General features: G+C 38.5%; 1 protein-coding gene across 1 annotated transcript in view; it reads left to right on the top strand.

Moving 5' to 3' along the window:
- Positions 1 to 23,544, top strand: part of Prdm5 (PR/SET domain 5) — a 172,068-nt gene that overhangs the window by 67,171 nt on the left and 81,353 nt on the right. Inside the window, exons 4-9 of the mRNA XM_038319175.1 lie at positions 1,995 to 2,169; positions 3,795 to 3,969; positions 5,432 to 5,553; positions 8,960 to 9,039; positions 13,663 to 13,747; positions 15,116 to 15,273. Coding sequence (XP_038175103.1) covers positions 1,995 to 2,169; positions 3,795 to 3,969; positions 5,432 to 5,553; positions 8,960 to 9,039; positions 13,663 to 13,747; positions 15,116 to 15,273 — 795 coding nt within the window. The remainder of the gene's footprint in view (positions 1 to 1,994; positions 2,170 to 3,794; positions 3,970 to 5,431; positions 5,554 to 8,959; positions 9,040 to 13,662; positions 13,748 to 15,115; positions 15,274 to 23,544) is intronic.

Genomic DNA, 23,544 nt, shown 5'->3' with positions numbered 1-23,544 from the left:
CAAAAATTGGGACTCAGTGGTGTACTCTTAAAGTCTTAGCAATTGGGAAAAAGGGCCAGGAGAACTGGACAGTGAGACCTTTCTCAAATTCTGTGCTTTTTATCTTTATTGTCAATATGACAGGATATTCAGCACCATGGAAAGACCCCCTCTGCACATGTCTGTGATGATACCATGAGAAAGATTTACCTGAGTCCCATGGGAGGATCCACCTTGAATGTGGGCAGGCACCAACTTAATAGTCTGGGTCCCCAGATTTAATAAAAACAGGACACGGAGCTGAGTACAGTATTCTATCTCTGTCTGCTTCCTGACTGCAGCTGCAACGTGACCAGAGCAATGACTTCCTGGACTATGATGGATCAAACTCTCAAACTGTCAGAACAAACCCTCTATCCTTAAGTTGCTTTAGTTACAGCAGGGCAGGGGAATGGGGGAGGTAGTTGGGAGCTCAACAATTCCGTAAGGAGTAGCTCCTCCCCAGTCCTAAAAATACATGTAGTTTTTTTTTTTTAAATAGTTTCTGAGTTTTCTGTTTGTGTTTGCTGTACCTTTGCATCTAAACCAGCAGTTCTCAAATTGTGGGTTGCAACCTCTTTGTGTGTAGGGGTCTAACAAGCCTTTTACAGGGGTCCCTTATAGTCAATGGGAAACACATGCATTTATTTATATTACAACTTATAACAGTAACAAAATTATAGTTATAAAATAGCAACAAAAATAATTTTATGGTTGGGGGCACCACAACATGAGGAGCTGAGTTAAAGGGTCACAGCATTAGGAAGGTTGAGAACTATTGGTCTAAACCGCCATTGCAATGCCCCCCCCCCCTTACCACACACATATACCCACACATACTTCTTTCTCTCTGGGCACTTTAACTTAAGAACATAACATGTTGTCATACTAATGAAGGCTTCATTCTATACTTTGTACTCTATTGAATTTTATTCCTCAGTCAAACTTATTTTCCTTGCTCTTTCCTCATTTTGCCCATGAGGAGGTTTCAATAAATTCATTTTGTGTTTCTTCTGTTTATCTTCACTAGACAAATTAGAAACTGTCTGGGGGATGTTTCTCAGCTATGTGAGAAAATCTACTCTGGGTGCTTGCTCCTGGGAGAGCAGGCCTTGAAGCCCCAGGACTGGCTTCCAGGAAGATTAGCCTAAGGCCAAGGGAGGCATTCTGTAGCAATTTCATTCCAAGGAAAAAAATTGTCTGGGAATTTCTTAGGTTCTGCTGTGTTCCTCTCTGTGTGTCTGCTACTGGTTGGGGGATCCTCTAGAGGAGTTATCTTTTCAGCTATTACTGATTTCTGCCTGCTAGAATTTCCTTTAAAAACACAAAAGGTATGCTGTGGTTGCCTATGTTCTCCTCTGCTTTCATTCATTACCATAGGATTAGCGAGGCCAAAGAAGTGAGGTAGATAGGATCACTCAGTTGGTACCATAAATGTCTAGTGTCTTTGGAATTTCCTTTCTGCTCTTTAGAAATTCTTTCTGAAAAGAATTTTATATTCTCTCTATTTTGTGTCAGAATTTATTTTTTCTCTTCTAATTTTATATATAATCTTAATCAGAATGAAACACTAATGTATGCTTATATATTTGTAAATACAATTGATATGAAGTTACTCATCTTGGTAATTTGTATTTTGATCGCCATGTGACTTGAATATTTTTTAACATCCAGATCAACTCGAGATGAAGAAGTAGTTGTAACTTTTCGTGGGCCCATGATCCTCAATTATTTCATTATAGTATTTATTTGTTTGCATGTGTGTTTCGAGACAAGTTCACTTGGAGCCTAAGCTGACCTTGAACCTACTTTGTATCTGAGCCTAACCTCAAACCCCTGATTATCCAGTTTCCACTTCCAAGGTGCTGATAGGGGTGCATCATCAATACCCCATACTCAGTTAATACATCTTAAAACAACTTCTAGATTGCCATTAGAAGCTAATAGTGCCTTAACATTTTTAAATTGTCTTTCAGGAAGGAGAAAATATTTTCTACTTAGCAGTTGATGATATAGAAACTGATACTGAGCTTCTGATTGGTTACCTGGACAGTGATGTGGAGGCAGAGGAGGAGGAGCAACAAACTCTGACCTTGACCAAAGAAGGCAAAGTTGACCACTCCAAGGGACAGTCAGCAGCTGGAAGCAAAGGTATTAAATGCATCTTCATTTGGTGGTCTGAATGGAGAAACATTGAAGAGGAAGATAGTTTGAATTACTTGAATTATGCTTGGATTGGTGTTATTAAAATAGCTTTTGTCAAAACTGTTTTTCTCTTCTGAATAGCAGAAAAATAGTGTTTGGGGTTGAGTAATGATTGTCCTAGAGGATGACCAAGGTGGGGGAGGCAACTCTGGTTCTTGTCACTGTGGTAGCAAAGTGATGGGCTGTCTACTCCTGCACCAGCTCTGCCAATCATCACTTTAAAACCCTGGGCCAGTAAGGAGGTCGCTCAGACTCTGAGCGTTTAATTTCATGCACGCCTGAGGAGGTTAGATGTGCAGGGAGGCCCCCCTGTATCCTGGAGAAATGGTCCCTGGGCTCTGTCTTGTGAGATTCTCTCAGAATTTGGACCTTCTGGCAATCTATTTGTATTATGGTCACAGGAGTGTGCAGGATTGCTAATTTGTCCTAGATTGGGGAGCAGTGATTTCAAGTGACCATAGGTGAAACCCGCATTCTAGGGACAGATGGCCGTGGGTTGTCGACTACTGTGAAAGAGACAGGTATTGCTGGGCATAATTCTTGGCCCCTGGAGAAAATTTGAGGGAAATGGCAATAGTGCTGTTGCAGCACTCTGTGTCTTTGTCCATTTGGTCTGTAGTGCATGCTTTTAAACAGTCTGAAAGTTCTTGTAGAGAGTTCTGTGCTCTAGGACATTCAAGGTTCGGTACCAACACATTTGGTATCTGATTTCGGTCTTGTTTGCAAAAGTGAAACATACAGAAAAACAAAACAAAACAAAAAAACAAAACCCCAGCAAAAGAGACAAAGATGTCACCCACATATTTGCCATTGTAGAGCTTGATTGCATGAATGTGGCACCTTAAGTATGCAAATGACTTGTAATTAGAGGTGGGAGAAAGAGCAGCATGGGAAGTGCACATAAGGTACGATCACAGACGTTGCTCTTCACAGACTGAACACATGTCTCTTTAGCATGCCACAACTGTGTCTTCAGGGTGGCATTATTGATTATTTTATTTTTTCATATTTAATACATTTAAATTCTCATTTTATTGGAAGATCACTCAAAATATACAACCTAAATGGCATCCTGAATACCTTGGGCAGAGCTCTTCCAGTCATGTGAAGCGGGGCTGCCTCACCCACAGCACCAGCCCTAGTTCACACTGTTTCCATGAATTGCCTTATTTCCAGTATGTGTGAGATTCCCCTTTGGCAATTCAAGATAGTTTATGTCTGTTGCATGTTTCTCCTTGTCAAGTGCGGAGTGAACTGGAGAGGATCCATTTTCCAGGAAAAGTTTTTCATTGCAATCAGCATTTATTATCATTTTGATTTGAAATATTAACATTGGAAGGGAAACTGGAAATTGAATTTGATTTTTTTTTTTGCTTCTGTAAAACATAGTAAAATGATTTTTAAATAGTTTTTTCTTATAATATTTTTCTTCTGTTCAGCGTGGGCAATGCTTACTTACATTTGTTAGAGAAAATAAAAATTGACTTTAGTTGATAGAACTAGTTTGATATTGAAATGAGAGCCAAAGCTGGTTCCTGGCATGTGAAGTTCAGTGTTGTGATGTTGCGCAGGTCACCTGGACTGTGAAGAGGACTATGCCTGTCCACAGTGTGAATCGAGCTTCTCCAGTGAGGAGATCCTTACTGAGCACCGGCAGACCTTGCACCAGAAGCCCACAGGGGAGAAAGAGTTCAAATGCCAGAGCTGCGGGAAGAAGTTCCCCGTGAGGCAGGCCTTGCAGAGACAGTGCGTATGCTCAGGGTGTTTCAGTTTGTGAACAGTCACTCAGACTGTTCGCTTTGCTTTACCCTGCTCTGAATATGTCTGTCTCTGCATGCAAAGTGTGTGAGCATGTACCCATGTGTGTTTGTGAGCATGTACGTGTGTAAGCATGTACTCATACATGTTTGGGAAAGAGGAGGGCAGCCTACTTTGGCATGAGTTCATCTTTTCTGAGATATGCAGTTAAATATCATTTATGCTAGCTCTTCTCTGATTGATACTTACCTTTAAATATTACACTTAATGGTTTACTGTTCTGAAATTTACATATGCACAAGTTAGCCAGAGCATTGAGGTTATTTACCAAGTGTCACTTACTTGCTCTCTTATTTGTTTTAAAAATGTTTAAGTAATGACCACTTCAGTGTAGGGACAATGAATGGATGGGAAACATCATCTATTTCATAGCCACTTGGAAGAACAGTTTGAAGCTGAATAAGGCAGAGTGTGACAGTTGGGTAAATTACATGAGGTTACCTTTTACCTTATCTTAGTCAGTTATGTTTACAACATTAGCCTCTATTTAACATTTTGTAAGATCAGAGTTATCAAAACCAAGAGAATGTACAGAGGCTATAAAGTTCTGCACTTAGCAGACACTCACCTTACATGACTAAAACATTTTCCATACTTAATGTTCACTTTTCATTTTGTTAAATTCCAAATTATGCCATTTTATTTCCATCTATCTGTCTGTCTGTCTATCTATCATCTATATATAGATATTACATTTCTATGTATTATATATATATCAACTTTTGCTCATGAAATTTGAAAATAATTTTATTTATATGTAACAAATCTATAGAAAAAAAGAAACCTTTAGGATGGATTAAACATTTAGAGATTTTATTAACTTCTTCTAAAAATGCCATGCAAGAGTTCTGTCCTTTTTAATAAGTTAACTTTAGCTTGTATTCTATTCAAATTTATGTATATTTTAAGGCATTGAACTATATCTTAGAGCTAAGTAAGGTGCCATTACAAATGTAGAAGACTAAGGGAAAGGTGGCAGAAGAGGATGGGACCATAACTTGGTGCTTTGGCTTCCTTTCCCTCCCTTCTCAGTGTTCGCCACTGCACAGCCAGAAGCAGCCTGAATGGTTCTCCAGAGTGTTCAGTGTTGTATTTGCAATTCTGTCAGTTCATCACTGGGAGTTAATGCCCAGTTATAAAGAGGCTTTTATGAATGTGCAGATCATCTTTGAATGCATAATTTCATACCTGGAGTTAGTCAGCATTATACTAAGAAAACTGAAGAATTTAAGTACTTCTTTCTTACCTACATAATTAATGCATAAAGTGATCTCGAGACTCCTGCAGGAAGCATGTCCTAGGAGGCATGGGTGATAGAAGCCTGCTGTGATGTTTAAAGTCTGTAGGTATATCGTTATCACTTCTGCTCCCCTTGCTACTTGTCTTTTAGTTTTGAGCAGCACCAGAAGGCTTGCCGAGGGGATGCCAGGTTTGTGTGCAAAGCCGACAGCTGTGGGAAGAGGCTGAAAAGCAAGGAGGCTCTGAAAAGGCACCAGGAAAATGTCCACACTGGTGAGGAGCATTGGACAGTCCGTACTAACTGGGCTCCCTCTCCCCAGGCTGTGGGATCTCTTCTTAATTCTCCTTTGGGAGGAGGCGTCCCATTGTGCGCATCTGACTTGTTTGTGTTTCACTGAACACTGAGCACTGTTTTCAGAGTTGTCTGAATTAATCGTCACTGTAACCAAGCTCTCACTTAGCTGCTCTTCACTCAGTGTATTGTGTGATCTCTTCGTTAGTTTAGCCTTTAAATTTCATTTTTTTCTACATTGTGAAATTGATCATTTGTAGTTACACTTTGAAACTATGAAGCGATGTACTTCTGCCTTAGGACTTTGAAAGGAACATTCAGTACCGTTAGTGCTTGCATTTCTTCTATGTTAGAGAAAATTCCTAGCTATATTTTAGAACGGGGTTGAAAATACTTGAATTTTCAGCAAAAACTTGCTTTACTCCTTATAATTGCTAGCCAAACAGTAAAACAAAGATAACATTTGATTGTCACTTAGGGTTTTGTCCTTGGTATTTTCGCGACCATGGTGAATATAGTTTGGGTTGTGATATCTGTTTGACTGTGGGGCCTTTTCCCTTCTTTGCTGTCTGTTTGGTAAAGGAGTTTGAGACCCAAGGACATCATCATGTCATTCTGTGCATGTACGTTTCTTACATATTAGCTTGTATCCATCACTTCCGGGAAGTGAGCAGAATTGCACCTTTGGATCAGGAGGAGACTCTTTTCCCCTTCTTGTTTATCCTTAAAATTAGGTGAAAAAAGTGACTGATACCCGAGATCAAGACCTCTGTTGCCTAAAAATAACTGACTTTAAGAATAAGGAGACAGGGGGTTAGCGTGGTGTGCCTGATGGCCTCATGTCATCGCTGACGGGGCCGGTGTAGTGGGAGCCGTGAACAGTGTTCCCATAGCAGAAGGTGAAGCTTTGTAATCTAACCTTCAGGGCACGCCAGTCATCAAGACTTCTCAGCGTTGTTTTGTGGCTTGCTTTTTGAAGAACATATGGCTGGTATATGGAAAATGACTTCCCCCATTGAATTTAAATATACGGGTGCTCTTCAAATGATGGCAGAAGCAGGCATAACTTTTTGATAGATTTGCCTTCATTTTTTTTTCCTAATGCTGTTTTGGCTAAAATGCTGTTCTTAATTTTCTGCATCTTTGTCTGCAATGTATTTTAACCAAACTTTTATGTCAGTATAAAGTCATCTTTGCTGAACTAAGTAAAAAGCCAGATGGATGCTACAACTCTGAAAACTTTTCCATCGTCATAACTAGGCATATGGTCTTCCTGCTGTGCTTATAGTGTAATTTTTGAGTCTTCTTGTAATTGGCCTTGGGTTGCTTACTATTGCAGCTTTGGGGCATTTGTGGCAATTTTCAGGAAACAATTTATGCATGAAGATTTTGTTTCATCATCATTATGCCGTGTTGCAGGTCATGATACGATGTGAAAGCTTCTGTACTTCAGCTAAGGTCTCCATGTGCACCTCTCATTTGCTTGGGCACATGATTTCAGTTTCTCATCCTCAGGCTCTCTTAGGCTTCTCCCCTTTTCTGTAAAGTATGGATAATGGGAGAGTACTTCCTATTATAGCAAGGAGAGCAACACTCAGGCATGAGTGTTGAGGATTCCATAGAGAAGCAGGGGTAGTTGATAAACTAGGCAACCTTGTTACTTCTATAATTACTGGTGGTGAAGCATACCTCTGTGCATGCACTGTAGAAGGTAAATGAAGAGAAGCTGAATATTTAAACATGGATCAAACTTCCTTTTTGTAGAAATAGTAGCATATGGTGGGTAGGTTTGGAGGTAAGCGTGGTTATATAGCTTCCTTTGACCGTCGCTTGCTTCTGTGATTGTCACTGTGATTTGTTGCTGTTGTTTGTTTTGTTTTCCTGGTGCTGATGATTTAACCCGAGTGCCCCCGATAAACACCACTGAATTTTGTCACCATATCCCCAGCCTTCCTGAAAGTTACAAACCATGTATACATGAATATAGGAGGCTAAAAGTCTATTGACTCTATGGTTTTTAACACAAAAGGGTATTTATGAGAAATAACATTTTTCTGTATTCTCACGAACTGTTTCTGTATTTCTTTTTATGAATCCAGTATTCCAGTTGTAAGATAAAAAAGATGTGAGAAAGCGAGAGGAGAGAGAGTAGGGTGGGACACTGGTGCTGAAGCAGAGGCAGGAGCGGGAGGAGAAAGCGAAATGAAGTGGTTGAGATGTCAGCCTCTCCTCTCCTTTCCACTCCTTTTACCAGGCTTATGGGAAGACCAGGGCCTGGTCTCAACAGAGGTGTCCTAGGGCTTAATGAGCTATGCCAGGAAGGTGAACCATATAAGCAATGGGAGTTAGAAAATAATAATAAACAAGTACATGCAGGCTAATGTTCATTTTGTTGTGGGCAGAGTTTGTATTTTGAATCTCTGTTGTAAACTCCAAACAATTTTTTTTGACTGTGTAGTGTATAGAGTTCTTTGAACAGGTTAAAGTTACCTGCTGTTACTATGAGTATCCTGTTATCTTGAAAAGCAGGTTGAAAATTCCTACCTATCTTTTAATAAACATTTAGTTTCCTTTCATAACCATAGTCATACAATATAATCAAATGACACAGTGATCTTAGTTTCGCTGTCTCAGATGCATGTCACTGAGGTTGGAGTGAGAATGGATACGGTTTCTTTCACTTTGTTTAGGTGATGTGATGGACACAGGGTACTGCAGTGTGTTAGATTATTTACTTTGGGAGTTTTCAAATCAATCATTTAAAATTGTGAAACATCATTTTGAAGTCATTTGTGATGGTGCAACTAATACAGTTCTGACAATGCATTTTGAAATTCTTAAGTCACTGTGAAGTTTGAAATATGAAATGACCCCTTTAATCATTGTAAAAGAAGATGAAATTTAGTCTTGGTTTGATTTTCTAACAGTGTCGATTGCCAATATAATATATTATTGTGGTTGATTCTGTATTATACTACCTATTAATACTTACTTAGTAAGGCATGAGCATAGATTCTCCAGGAATATATTGCTGAAAGAATAGTCTGTGAATAGCAGTGAAGGGAATCCATTTGACGAAAGGTAAAGGAGATGGAAAATCAGTGTTGGAATTAATACGTTCACTTTTCCTTCTTAAAGCACATTTGATTTATTTTCATTTTGTTCTGACTTCTGTGGACTTTTGTTTTCTAAAGACTATCTTAACAGATGGAATAGTGAATGGTTTATTTGGCATATGTAGAAGCTGATGATCTGGGGACTTCCAAGTTTAGAAAGAAAGACTTGAGCATATCAGCAGAGACTTCTGAATCGTGATGGTGAAGTCCTGTAGCGGGACTGCTGGGTCGACCTCAGCTAACCTGTGATGGTGTTTTGTCCCTGTCTTAGGTGATCCTAGGAGAAAGCTCATATGCTCAGTGTGCAATAGAAGGTGCACTTCAGTGTCCAGCCTGCAGGAGCACAGGAAGGTGGGTAAGAGTCTGTGGGATGCCATATGCACTTGACTGATTTTGTACTAAGACAGAAATGAGCCAGGGACAGTGGGCAGGGGAGTGAACTGAGAATAGATGTGTCATTCAGAGTTAGCTGACAGATTCTTCAATGCCAGGAGTCATGTCTAGCTGATTCCCACAGAACACCCACCGTGTCTTCACGATTTTTCAGTTGATGTTCTCAGGAAACATAAATCAGTGATTTAAAACATACATTTTTGTGCTAAGAATTGGCATTTTTTATTAAAATGGATACATATTGTAGTTTAGTTTGGTACAAAATTAATTTAAAAGCTATTTATGTCACAAATAGAATCCACACTATCTCCTGATTTAACATGTTAAATATTTAGTATATCTAAGAAACTGGAAATTTTTCAGTTACTTGATATCCAGAGAAAAGGAGATATTGCTGATAAGTGTAAAATTTCACTTTTCTTGTGATTTGTAAAATGCCTTTTGTGTATTTGTATGTAGATTTATTACATAGTAATTTGGAAGGATTTATAGCTCATATTATTTTTCATCTGCTAGTCCATGAAATGTCCCTGGATTTGCATTATGACTTATGAGATAGTTACTGTCATATTTACATGAGTGAAGTTGACTCTTGGATTTAGAGGGATTTTGTTTTTATCATCTTCAGGAGAAATAATGGATTACAAATAAAGACCCAGTTTATTTTTCTGTCAGTAATTATACATGTAACATTAGGCTGAATTTCTCATTTCTGAAAAGGGATATTGAATTGACTAGAATTTTTTTGTTCCTTCTTTTATTTTTACAGTATTCAGCTGGTGATTTTATGGGGCTGTTTGAAGATGTAATATGCCTCCTGAATTTGGGTGTCATTCTTTTGCACAGCCAGGCTATTCTATCCAGTAGCATTTGGATTTTAGTCTGTGTGCTGACTTCGCAGAATGCAAGTCTAGATACTTTTCTTCTAGCTCTGCCCCATATGTATGTGTGTATACTTTTGAGTGCAGACAAGCACATGCCATGCACACATATGGAGACTAGGGCAGATGGTCTCTGTTGTTGGTCCTCACTCTCTGCCTTGTTGGAGACAGACTTTTTCTCTGATGCATATACCAGATTGTCTGGCTCCTGAGCTCCTGAGGGACCTCCTTTCTCTCCCTTTTGTGTCATCACAGGAAACCTGGGGTAGCAGACATGCTTTTATTTGGGTTCTTGTAATTTGAACTTAGTACTTGATGCTTGCATAGAGGATGCTTTACCTACTGAGTCTCTCAAGGTCCTGTAGGTCCCTTTTTCTCTCTTATTCATCTTAGGATGTGGAGAATGGAGACTTACTCTGAGGCAAAAATATTAAATATGTTATAGTATATATTTCTAAACACCCCTGTTTGAAAATGAATGATTTATTTCCTGGGTCTATTTAATCTTAGATGATGATGTTTAAGATATTTTAACAGAGTGCTTTAGCAAACTTAGTCATGGGACCCATTTCTGAATAATGCGTTATTTTCCATTTGTTAATAATGTAAAGACTTACTGCATAAAAGAATAACTTGGTAGAAAAAGGTATACCTGTTGGTAGAATACAGAAAGTACAGCTGTGCCTTCAAGTTATGAACATTTTAATAAATAATTTTAATAAATCATTAGTTCAAGTAGACTTCCCTGTCTCTATTGTAGAGTAGCCCCTCAAAGCCCTTCTCTGTACAAGGGGGACTTTAGTAAGTTCAAAAATGTCAGTCATTTTAGTTGGCCAGCTCTAATGTCTAATAGAGTATAGTTGCAGTATTTTCCCATAACAGTAGATGGTGCTTTATGACAATACTAAATTACAGCATAGTATAGTCTTTTATAATACAGTATACTATCCTGTATTATAATAAAGTACATTATGACTTTTATTTCAAGTTATTTATTTGGGAATTCAAGTAGTAAATTATCATCCTAAAAATCAGCATGGAAAATTGGAAATTGAACAAAACAAGTTTTCTTAATATTAGGTATAATTAAATAGTATTTTCTATCATTTGTTAAATTTTATTAGAAGTTTTGAAAATATCACTTAATTTTCCACTATAAATAATATAGTTCATTCAAAAAAGCTCTTATGTGTAGTAAATGCTGAAATTTGTCTATTTCATTAGTTTAACCATGAAAAATGTACCAAAAAACTACAAGAGTTAAAAATTGAATAAATAAGAGTATTTTGCAATATTTTATTTATTGGTTATTTTAGGCATAAATTTTAAGAACATTTTATATAGTAATACAGTTTGAGTAATACAAATAAAGTCTTCACTTCTATATGACACAGAAGGTTTGTCATTTTAAACTATCTTGCCAGCCGGGCGGTGGTGGCGCACGCCTTTAATCCCAGCACTCGGGAGGCAGAGGCAGGCGGATCTCTGTGAGTTCGAGACCAGCCTGGTCTACAAGAGCTAGTTCCAGGACAGGCTCCAAAGCTGCAGAGAAACCCTGTCTCGAAAAAACAAACAAAAAAAAAAAACAAAAAAACAAAAAAAAACTATCTTGCCATCATTATAAAATTATATATTATGTGTTTTTACATGCAGTGCTTAAGAATGTGAATTTGCACCTACAAGCTTTAAATAATCATTACGTATCTGTCCTTATTTCGTCACCTTGCCTGTTTAGCCTAATCCGCCACAGGTGTTTGATAGGGAGAGGCTGCCTGACCTTCCTCTGTGCTGTGTTGCACTCTGTTTCTAGTCTCCTACCAATAGCTGCACAGGCTCCACCCTGCCATCTGTCCCTGATCAGAACTGGGTGTGGATGAATTCCGCAAATGTAGAAGTCAGGCCCCAGAGGATCGATGTCTGTCATGGCTGCCTGCTTTTCTGGCTTTTCCCAGTTCTCGCAGTGCATTCAGTCTCACTAAAGAGTAGAGTAGTTAGGGGAAGACTTCAAGCTCAGATCTGCCATGGCATAGAATAAGAGCAGCTGCCAGGCCTGGGATCTATTGACCTTTCTCCCTCCAGCCTTTCTTCCTTCCACTCTTCCTGGCAAGGCCACTTAGATCCCAAGACAGCCTCGTCATCCACTGTGTGCTATATCAGTCATGGTGATCTTTTTCTCGGTGACATCCAATTATTCTGCAGTGACAAACACAGTCTTGGCTGTCTGAGGAAGGATTTGTTTGCCTAGGGTTAATGATTGTACCTTCAGCAGAACCAGCCTTGAATCCTACCCCAGTAGTCTGAAGTCCTTGCTCATTGGGTGGGTGGCCAGCGTTTCCAAGGAAGGCTTCATGCAGTCTGCTGCTTAGAGCTGAACACCTTCCTCATGATGGTAAAGTGGGCTTCTGTTTTCCAGACCAAATATTTTATGGCTTGAGATAGAAAGACTTCATCTCTAGTTACTATATCAGCACTATAGTTCCTAGTTATAACATTTGCATTAGTTTGTGTGCTAAAGCTGTGTTCTGTAGTGGGGAGCAGTGGGCCAGCTTCTTGCCGCCCGGCTCCTGGCCACCTGGCTACCTTATGCCCCGAAATAACAACACACAAATTGTATTCTTTTAAACACTTCCTGACCCATTAATTTCAGCCTCTTACTCACATCTTGCTTTAACCCATATCTAATAATCTGTGTAACACCACGAATGGTGTCTTACCAGGAAAGATTCAGCATGTCTGATCTGGCGGCTGGCTTCATCGCATCTCTCCCTGAAGAAAGGCACTGCAGTCTGCCCCAGAGAGGAGAGGCGGGGCAACTGTCTGAGCCATCTACTTCACTTCCTTTTTCCTGTTCTGTCTACTCCACCTATCTAAATTTTGCCCTATCAAAAAGCCAAGGCAGTTTGTTTATTAGCCAATGAGAATCCTCCATCAGTGTTCTGAATACATTTTTCAAGATCTGTTTTCTCCATCTATATTTAGAATATATAACATGCCATGAGATACACATATGCAGTAGAATTGTCAGAATAATGAAACAATTTCACATTCACATCTCACGTTTTTATTTAGTCCCCTACCCCATGTCAGAGCTCCTGTGATCTATTCCTTTAACTAAGAATTCCTGACCACAACATTATAAATATTCTACTATTGGCCATATTGCTTAGGTTTAATGTTAGGTCTTTAGACTCAATCATTGTATTTATGGGCTATTTTATGTGGCCCATCATTTTTATTATGGTTCTCTGGTCATGTGAGACTTCATTGTGAACTTAGTGACTTTAGATCAACTTCCTACTAACCTTTCACTGTGATTGACAGTTTCTTTTGTACTCTTACATTTAAACTGCTAACGACAGCTGAAAGAGGAATATTTTATCTGCAGGTAACATATACCTTCCCCTCTAAATTTTATGTATAACACAAGTTAATATTTGTTAGTTGTGATCATTTTTTTACAGTTTGTATGTTTACTACATACAAATAGGACAGCTATACGGCATGCTTTACTGGGACCATTTTCTTTTAGTGATGTGTCAGCTACACAGTTTGGCATGGCATTTCCACTGTACATGAAGCCAACTTAGGGTAGTGTGGGCCCAGCACTAACAGCTGTTCACATGTTTACATGTTTGCTTCAGATCTATAGAATTCATTACTTATTAAGGTTTGGTTTAACTGTCGATTTAATATTTTTCAGATCCATGAAATATTTGATTGTCAAGAATGTATGAAAAAGTTTATTTCTGCTAATCAGCTGAAACGTCACATGATCACCCACTCAGGTGAACTATGTACTTCTTTTTTCATATATATGCTGTTTTTTGGTCCTTGGTTGTTCGATTTTTTTTTTTGCAAGATGGGTTTCTGTTATGGAATTTGTTCTGTAGACCAGAGAGACCTCAAACTCAGAACTCAGAGATCTGCCTGCCTCTGCCTCCTGAGTGCTGGTATTAAAGGTATGTACCACCACTGCCTGACAATGTACTTCTTGCAAATATTGAAATCATTGCAAAAGAATTACTTCATCTTGTTCAAGAACCAGAAAAGGAGTAATCAGAACCCTGGCTATAAGTTCTAGCCTAGTCATAGTATCTCTAAGTTCTTAATTGTCTAGTTAGAAAGCAAAGGTTGTTTGACTACAGGATGTGCAAGGCCTACAGAAATCACTGTTTAATTTAGGACTTCGGTTTCTTTAGGTTTCTTTATTTTTTATCTGTGGCATGGCACTCTGGCACCTGAGAAAAGAACTGTGAAGATGAAATGAGGTCATTTATGTAATATTCTAGCATTGTGTCTGGCATTTAGTGGAGATTCAACAATTATTGTTTTTATTATGTTTCAAGATACTTTGGAATTCTCGATATGGTATTCATAAAACAAAGAAATATATAGGTTTATGAGAAACATTTCATAAGATGGATGCTCATTAAACCATTTAATGAGTATTTGGCTTTTTTTTCACTTATGAAGACACTAAAATGTATTGAGAAGAATTTTTGCCTTAAGCTATCCTTTTAAAGAACGTAGGAAGGTTATAGTTTGAGGATATTGAAATACATCTTTTGAACATCCTCGTGGTTTGGAGGACAAATAAGTGTTCGTGAGTTAAGATCAGTGATTGAAACTGTTGGCTTTCTGGTGTGCTCTGTGTGATTTGCGCAGGATCGTTTGCTTGGTTGTTAACACTGATGCCCAGTCCAAGGATGTGTGTGTTTTAACCTGCTAAATGCTTGGCTTCTGCTGAAGATGGGAAGTTCTGCCACAGAGGGCTGCCTGGTGCTCTGTGATTACTTCTGTCTCTGACAGATCTCTCAGCATCGAGGACGTGATTGAAACACACGCTTTTATCTTTTTCATACAGAAATAGAATTTGTGCTTTGAATTCAAACTTTTTTATTTCAAAGGTTTAACTTTCAGTATATGTCTATAGAAGAGTAAGCATTTTCATTTTCATTTGTGAATATGCATGTCTAATAGAATTTGCATGTCTAACATAGATGAACTGCATGAAAGGCTCTTTTGGGGGGTACGTGTCTGACTAAGCCTTAGTTTGTTTATGCATAAGAAATAATTGCAGGAAAGCATGCTTCCTTCCCCTTGGCACTTGACTTTCATATCAGTGTGAGATTGTCTCCACTCATTTTTCACAGAAAAGCGACCTTATAAATGTGAGATCTGTAACAAATCATTCAAGAGGCTTGATCAAGTGGGCGCCCACAAAGTAATCCACAGTGAAGATAAACCCTATCAGTGCAAGCTTTGTGGAAAGGGATTTGCTCACAGAAATGTTTACAAGAACCACAAGAAGGTAAAGATGCTTATTAACTTGTTAGCTACTGATTAGCTGTTAGGATTTCAGTTGGTCTCTTAGCCAGAATTTGGCTGGGCCATGCAACATGAAGTGAATAGGGTGGTTAGAGGTGACCCTGCTTCTGCCTTTTCAAGACTCATGTAGACCACTGGCCTCTTTGGCTTTTCTTCTTATCTCCATCCTCTGAAAATTGCTCTCAGGAAAATGTCCTTCTGTAACTGAATCCTTTAAATAACTTAAACTTCTAATCAGCTCCAGTGATCCCAAGGTTGTAGTCATTGCTGTTTCTATGCTCCTTCTTCTTTCTGTGTTTCATATCCCCCTTTTCCTGGGTTTCTTGTAGTGGTCTTTGCTGGGTCTGTTCATTTCTCTCAATGTGTTTTAGATTTTGTGTTAGCTTCCTATAGCCATCAGTACCTGAGACAATTTACTTATCAAAACGGTTTATTGGGCTTGGTTTAATGGCTTGCATCCATAGTTGCCTGGATCTGTTGCTTGCTTTTATACTCAAAGTAAAACATATTCTCGCAGGGGTGAGCACACTACAAGAATGAAGGTGAAGCTTCCCTCACTGTGGCCAAGAAGCCAAGGGGTAATGAGTGAAAATGGGGGATGATCTCCAATACAGGGCATTCTTCCAAGTGATGTGACATCTTTCACAAACCTGCACCACCTAAAGGATCCACTACCTTACAGTAAGCACTTCCAGAGAGGTCCCACGCTGTTCAACATGTGAGTCTTTTGAGAGACAGCTAAGTTCTCACCCGTATTTGCCACCACCCCCACTTGAGGACATTGTTGGCTTTGGATGGCCTCTTTGTGCTCTCTCTCTGGAAGATGCCCACTGCATCCGGGACTTGGTGCTGCCAATGCTAAGCTGACAAAATCCAAGAAATTTACTTCCTTGAAACATTTCGGCAGTGCATTTATCAGTCCCCCTTATCCCAACCAAGAATGACTTTTTATTCTTTGACCCAGGTAATTTCCCTTTTGTAGTTTTTTCATTCTGTCCAGGATAGAAACGCAATGAACTTGAGGTCCTAGCTAGAGCATAAGACAACAAATGGAGATCAAGGGGATACAAATTAGAAAAGAAGAAGTCAAACTCTCACTATTTGCTGATGATATGATAGTTTACATATGTGATCTCAAAAGTTCTACCAGGGAACTGTTACAACTAATAAACACCTTCAGTGATGTAACAGGATGCAATATTAACTCAAAAAAATCAGTAACCCTCCTTTTTACAGGTGATTAATCGACTGAGAAAGAAGTCAGAGGAACATTACCTTCATAGTAGCCATATAGAATATAAAATATCTCAGAGTAACTCTAACCAAACAAGTACCTGTATGATAAGAACTTTAAATCTTTGAAGAAAGGAATTAAAGAAGACTCCAAAAATGGAAAGATTTCCCATGCTCATGGGTAGGTAGAATTTGCATAGTAAAAATGTCAATCTTACCAAAAGCATTGTACATCAACACAATGCCCAGCAAAATTCCAGCAAAAATTCCACAGACCTCAAAAGAACAAACTCAACTTCATGTGGGAAAACAAAACCCAGGGTAGCCAAAACAATCCTGTACAATAAAGGAACTTCTGGAGGTATCAGTATTTCTGATTTCCAACTCTACGATAGAGCTACAGTAATGAAAACAGCCTGATAATATCAAAGAAAAAAAAACCACAGACAGGAGAACCAGTGGAAATGAATTAAAAACCTGGATATCAATCCACACAGCTATGAATACTTGATTTTTGACAAAGAAGCTAAACATATAAAATAGAAAAAGGAAAGAAAACTCAAGAAATAGTACTGGCATAACTAGATATCAACATGTAGAAGAATAAAAATAGATCCATATTTATCACCACACACAACACTCAAGTCCAGATGGATCAAAGACCTCAACATAAAACCAACCACACTGAACCTTATAGAAGAGAAAGTGGAAAGTACATTTAAGCACATTGGCACAGGAGACCACTTCCTAAATATGGCCCCAGTAGTGCAGACACTGAGAGAAACAATTAATAAATGGGACCTCCTGAAATTGAGGAGCTTTTGTAAGGCAAAGGACACTGTCAACAAGACAAAATTGCAGCCTACATAATGAGCAAAAATCTTCACCAACCCCATATTGGAAATAGGACTAATCTCCAAATTATACAAAGAACTCAAGAAACTTGACATCAAAAGAACCAAATAATCCAATAAAAATGGGGTACAGACATAAACAGAGAACTCACAACAAGCATATCTCAAAGGGTTGAAAGACATTTAAGGAAGTGCTCAACATCCTTAGTCACCAGAGAAATGCAAATCAAAACAACTCTGAGGTTCCATCTTACACTTGTAAGAATGGCCAAAGTTAAAAACAACTGATGACAGCTTATGCTGGAGAGGATGTGAAGTAAGGGGAACACTTCTCCATTGCTGATGGCTGTGCAAACTTGTACAGCTGCTTTGGAAATGAGTATGGCGATTTCTCAGAAAATTAGGAAACAATCTATCTCAAAACTCAGCAATACCACTTTGAGGTATATACCCAGAGGATGTACAATCATACCACAAGGACATGTGCTCACCTATGTTCACAGAAGCATTGTTTGTAATAACCTAAACCAGGAAACAACCTAGTTGCTCCTCAACCAAAAATCGAATAAAGAAAATGTGGTACATTTATACAATGGAGTACTACACAGCGGTAAAAAAATAATGACATCTTGAAATTTGAAGGCAATTGGATGGATCTAGAAAAAAACCATACTGAGTGAGGTAACCCACACCAAGAAAGACAAATATAATATGTACTCACTCATAAGTGGTTTATAGATATAAAACAAAGAAAAACCAGCCTACAATTCACAACCCCAGAGAACCTCTACAACAATGAGCACTCTAAGAGAGACGTACATGATTCTACATAGGAATAAGAAAAAGACAAGATCTCCTGAAGAAATTAGGAGTGGGGAGAAAGGGAGGAGAGCAAAGAAAAATGTATAGCTTAATAAAAACAATAAAAGAAATGGGACTTTAAATCAATACAAAATTCTAAGAAGAAAAAAAAAAGAAATGTAATTATCCAACACTCCTTCTTCAGTCTTGGGTCTTTTATAAATGTAGAAAACATATCATAACTGTTTTTCCTGTCTGTTGTTTCATTATGTTTGTACCCATTCACCTTTTTGATTTTCTTACAGTGCTAAGCGTCATATTCAGGGCGTGCCCATGCGTGGCAAGTGCTCTACCACTGAGCTCCATGCCCCTCACCTACATGCCTTCGTAGAAGGTTTCAGTGTCCTGATAGTTCTCTTTTCTTTTGACCACTTTTATACTCATCTAATCAGGCTTTTGATGCTTCGCACTTGTCACACTGTCCTACCAGGTTAAACATCCAAAAGCGTAACTGCTATATCACTCTTCTACTCTCCAGTGATGTGAATTCCAAATGCCACCCACATTATAGTGCATATATAGCTTCTGTCGATCAGAGTTCTCTTTACCATCAACCCAGTCTACTTCTTAAGCGTATCTTCAATGCTTTGCATTAAGCATACCTAAAACAATTTCATACGTGCTTTCTCATGTTCAAATGCTTTTATCAGCGCAGGAGCAATGGCTCAGCAGTTAAGAGCACTACCTGCTTTTCCAGAGGTCTTGATTTCAGTTCCCAGAACCTGCATGGCAATACACAACCATTTATAACTTCAATTTCAGGGTATTGGATGCCCTTTACTGCTGTCCTCAGGCACCAGGCATATGTGGCACATAGATATACACACAGGCAAGCTACTTATTTACATAAAATAATAATAAAAAATTCAAAAACTACTTCTGTGGATGGTGCAGGTGTGGTGGGAGTGTTGGGGGTATATGTGTGTGGGGTGTCATGTGGGGGGATATTCATTTGTGGTTTGTGTGTATGTGTGAACATAATGCCTATATGTGCGAGTGTGAACCATAGTGCATGTGTAAAGGTCAGAGGTACTTGGTTCTCTCCTTCCACTGCAGGCTCCTGGGTTCCAGTTCAGGCTGTCAGGCTTAGGCAGCAAAGGCTTCCGCTGCTCCGACACCATGACATTAGATACTTGCTTGTCTTCTACATGCTCTTTAGCTTCTTTATCTTCAGGTTATATGCTCTTAGTTCTTCTCTGGGTTTTTGTTCACATTTCCACACTATACTTTTCCTTTAGTTCTTCTTTTAAAGCATGTTAGCTTTAATTTTACTATATTTATTTTGTACATGATTCATGTTCAGATTCAGAAAATATGTCACATAGAAATTTATGTGAAAACATACGTGATATCAGAAATGCTTCTTTATATATTTTAAGGAAACACTTCACTATATTTTTAAAGGGAATTTTAAAAATAATATTTAGTAGGCATTGAAGTGACTTCATTATTTACAATGTGCTTCAAGAAACAGCTATCTCTTTTGAAAGCATTAAAAATGACACTGATTTTAGTTTCTGTCCAAGAAGAACAAGAAGTGGCAGATATATCAAGAGCTGAACAGGGCCTGGTGTTTTAGTTTGTCTCTGCCTGGTTTCTTGCTTTGTACCCTCACACTTAACTCAAGGCCTGCATTCAGGGCAGGGCTGTAGTCATTACATGACTGTATAAAGTATCTGGCTAGTTTCCTGTTCAGTCTCTGGAACCCTCTTAATCCTTTCTTTGATGAAACTGATCTGCCCACATTTATGAGTTTTTCACAGTTTGGCTTATGTTATATGCCATATGGGAATTTGGCAGAGGATCTTTGCACTATTCCTCATACTTTTCACCCATAAATCATATGAAAGTAATAATGGTGTCTTAGGGAGGACAGAAACCATGATGGTTGTGATTTCCAAAGTGGAAAACATTCTCAATCCTCTGCCCCCGACACATGTGTTTCTGTGTTGTGATCCTAGTGTGTCTTGGTGTGGTTATGTGAAAATGCCTAGAATATTCAAGAATCATATGAAAAACTAAGTCAACCTTGCTCCATAAGTATTTAGGGATGGTCATTTAGGAAACTATATAATAATGGTAGACTATCAGAACAAGAAAATCATTAAGAGTTAGTCTGATCTCCATCATGAAGCATGCCCAAATGTTCTTTTACGTAAATAAAATATTCCTTTGGATTTTTTGCATTTGTCATCTATGCATTTCACCATATCCATTTATTTCTCTCATTTTGGATGGATTGTACTTCTTTATGAGGCATTGCTAACAGTTTCACCGTCAGTCCTAAAGATTCAGCTGTTAGTTTTTTGTTTGTCTGTTTGCTTGTTTTTTATTTCCTCATCCTCTCTATACTCAGTTTATCTGATTCAGATTAGTGCTAAAATGTCTGGCTAAAATAAGAGTCATCTGTCTTGGTCCAGTTAGATTTGTGTTATTGGAATCATAGTTGGTCAGATATTTCAGAACTATAAGAGACAATAACTGTGAGTTAATCATCTTTCTCCATCTGTTACTTGTCAGACTTATTGCAAAGCAAAACTCTGAAGAAAATCTATGGTGATCCCCTCCTCTTGTGATATGGATGTCTAAGTGGAGCAAATTGTCTTATTTTATCAAGCCGGCTTGATGATGGAAGTGAGTCCATGAGAGTTTTCAAAGCCCCAAGGAAGTCTTTGTGAGTTTCTTGGCATCAGATGTGTGCCTACTCATTAAAACTCCCTTGTGTGATTTGTCAGGGATGGAGCCATAGAAGTGTATGTAGGAATCTAGTCACAACTTCTGGAAAAATTCTGTTGGGCTCCTGTAGTCAGGTTCCATTGATTTGTAGTCAAACTCTGAGCAATGGCACTTTCTTAGCCTTCAGTCCTATTTACAAGGACATGAATCATTTCAAAGTAGAACCTGGAGCTTAAGTTTGAGAGTGACTTAATAAAATAAAGACTTGCGCACATAATGTATTAATTTTTTTACTGTTTATTACATTTATTTGTTTTGTTACTGTATTAGAGTATGTATGCCATGTTAGGGGACAGCTTGCTGCTACTTGTCTCTTTCTTCTACCCTTGGCAATTCCTGCCTTTACCTGCTGAGCCTTCTTGATAGTTCCTAATTAGTTTTGTTATTTAAAAAATGTGTCTTGGGTCATGGTCCTATCATTTGAAAGACACTGCCGTTCAAACATTGCTGTGGTAAATTGTTGTTAGACCTGAAAGAAAAATATAAGTTTATCTTTAACAGATCATAAATTCATTTACAAAATTAGAGCACAAGGAGTAAACTTAATACAAGAAAAAAATTCTTAAAGCTTTGTCAAGAAAGTATTAATGTGGGGACTGAATGACAGGCACTCAGTAAATACATCCTAGCTGCCCTGTCTTGTCTTTTCAGCCAGGTAGCTGTTCTTCAGGCCTTCTCAAGCAACTCCTGTTTCCTGGGATGGTAGTGACTGCAGTTTGGAGATGCTTACAGTTATGAGTGCCAGGCGGGAATTGAGATATAGTGTCCAACAGGGACTCATCATCAGCTGGGGTTCAGTGGTCACTGAAAACCCCTGTCTGTTAACGTTGATGGTACTGTTCTTAAGTGGGTGAGGAAATAGCAATGTGAAGCTTGCTTTTCAATTAATTATTTTCATGATGGAAGCACATTGGACACAATTTGTACAGATTGGCAGTGTACATTATGATCCTTTAATTATGCATACACTGTGAAATGATTACCACAGTCAAAGTAGTCAACATTTCTGTCACCTGATATAACATATCCATCATCTGATATGGTTTTCTGTTTCTGAGCCAGGCCGTGGTGGCTCACGCCTTTAATCCCAGCACTCGGGAGGCAGAGGCAGGTGGATCTCTGTGAGTTCAAGGCCAGCCTGGTCTACAAGAGCTAGTTCCAGGACAGGCTCTAAAAAAGCTGCAGAGAAACCCTGTCTCGAAAAACCAAAAAAAAAAAAAGGTTTTCTGTTTCTGTTTGATATAATAAAAACATGTCCACTTGGAATGGGACTGATGGAACATGCTACCAAATCGGACTCTCTGAAAGTGGCTGATGGTGGAGGCTGACCGAGGAGCCAAGGACAATGGCAATGGGCTTGGTCTCTACAACATGGACGGGCTCTGTGTGAGCCTTGTCGGTTTGGTTGCTCACCTTCCTGGACCTGGAGGGAGTTGGGAGGACCTTGGACTCAACATAGTGTAGAGAACCCTGATGGCTCTTTGGCCTGGAGAGGGAGGGAGTGGGGGTATGGGTGGAGGGGAGGGGAGGGAAGGGGGAGGAGGAGGGGAGGAGATGGCAATTTTTAATAAAAAATAAATAAACTGGAAACAAACAAAAAAATGTTAGATCTATTCTTTTGATTTTACACATTCTCACTACAGAAAGTAAACCAAAGCATTATTATCTGTGAGATGATAGTGTGTTAATTAACCACTGTACAAATGTCATAATGTCATGTTGTGTGATATACACATATGTAATTTTTATCAAAGAAAATTAAAAGTTAACAATGTATACTTTTAGCAATTATAAGTATATAGTACTGTATAACAGTCAACTTATCATACATCTCCAAAGTTACTCATTGTAATTCAAACTGTGTGTCTTTGTGCCAGCATCATCCCATTTTCCTCCCCTTTGTTCCCCTTTCTTCCAGCCATGCTTTTGTCAACGACCATAAACCCTCTGCTTCATGAATTTGACATTTTCAGATTCTACACCATAATTTTCTTTCCATGGCTTATTTTATTTTACATAATGACCTAATCTTTCTGAACTTTTCCTTACTATGTTGAATATTTGGATTATAGCACACTGGGAAGTCAGTGATGCCCTTTTATCCTTGGACCTTTGTCGAGAAACTCCTTATCTTTGCTTTCTCACTAGGTACCTGCCCTAACCTTTTTGCAAACACAAGAGAGAAATTTTGGAAGAAAATACAAGCACATTATTCCTTTGTGATCTAATTTAAAACTTTTCTTGCTACTTTTTCTTTTCTTAGTAGACATCTCTTGAGAATTAAACCTTAGATCACTTATGAATGTATGGTGGTCAATTATATAGCATGGATTGTATTTACTCTCATTACCCCTCCAAAAATCAGCAAATACACACACACACACACACACACACACACACATACACACACACACACACACCACAATCCCAGTATTTTCCTGGGTGATATCCTTTTGCATTATTATCAACAAATTATTGTACATAGTTCTTTTTTCTAAAAAAGTATTAAATACTACATGTCAGCCACTATATTACTATATGTGAAGATCTGTAATCCTGATAATCTGAGA

Source organism: Arvicola amphibius, chromosome 2 (assembly GCF_903992535.2).
Source record: "Arvicola amphibius chromosome 2, mArvAmp1.2, whole genome shotgun sequence".
NCBI classification, from domain to species: Eukaryota; Metazoa; Chordata; class Mammalia; order Rodentia; family Cricetidae; genus Arvicola; species Arvicola amphibius.
This window is presented reverse-complemented; position numbering and strand designations above follow the sequence as displayed.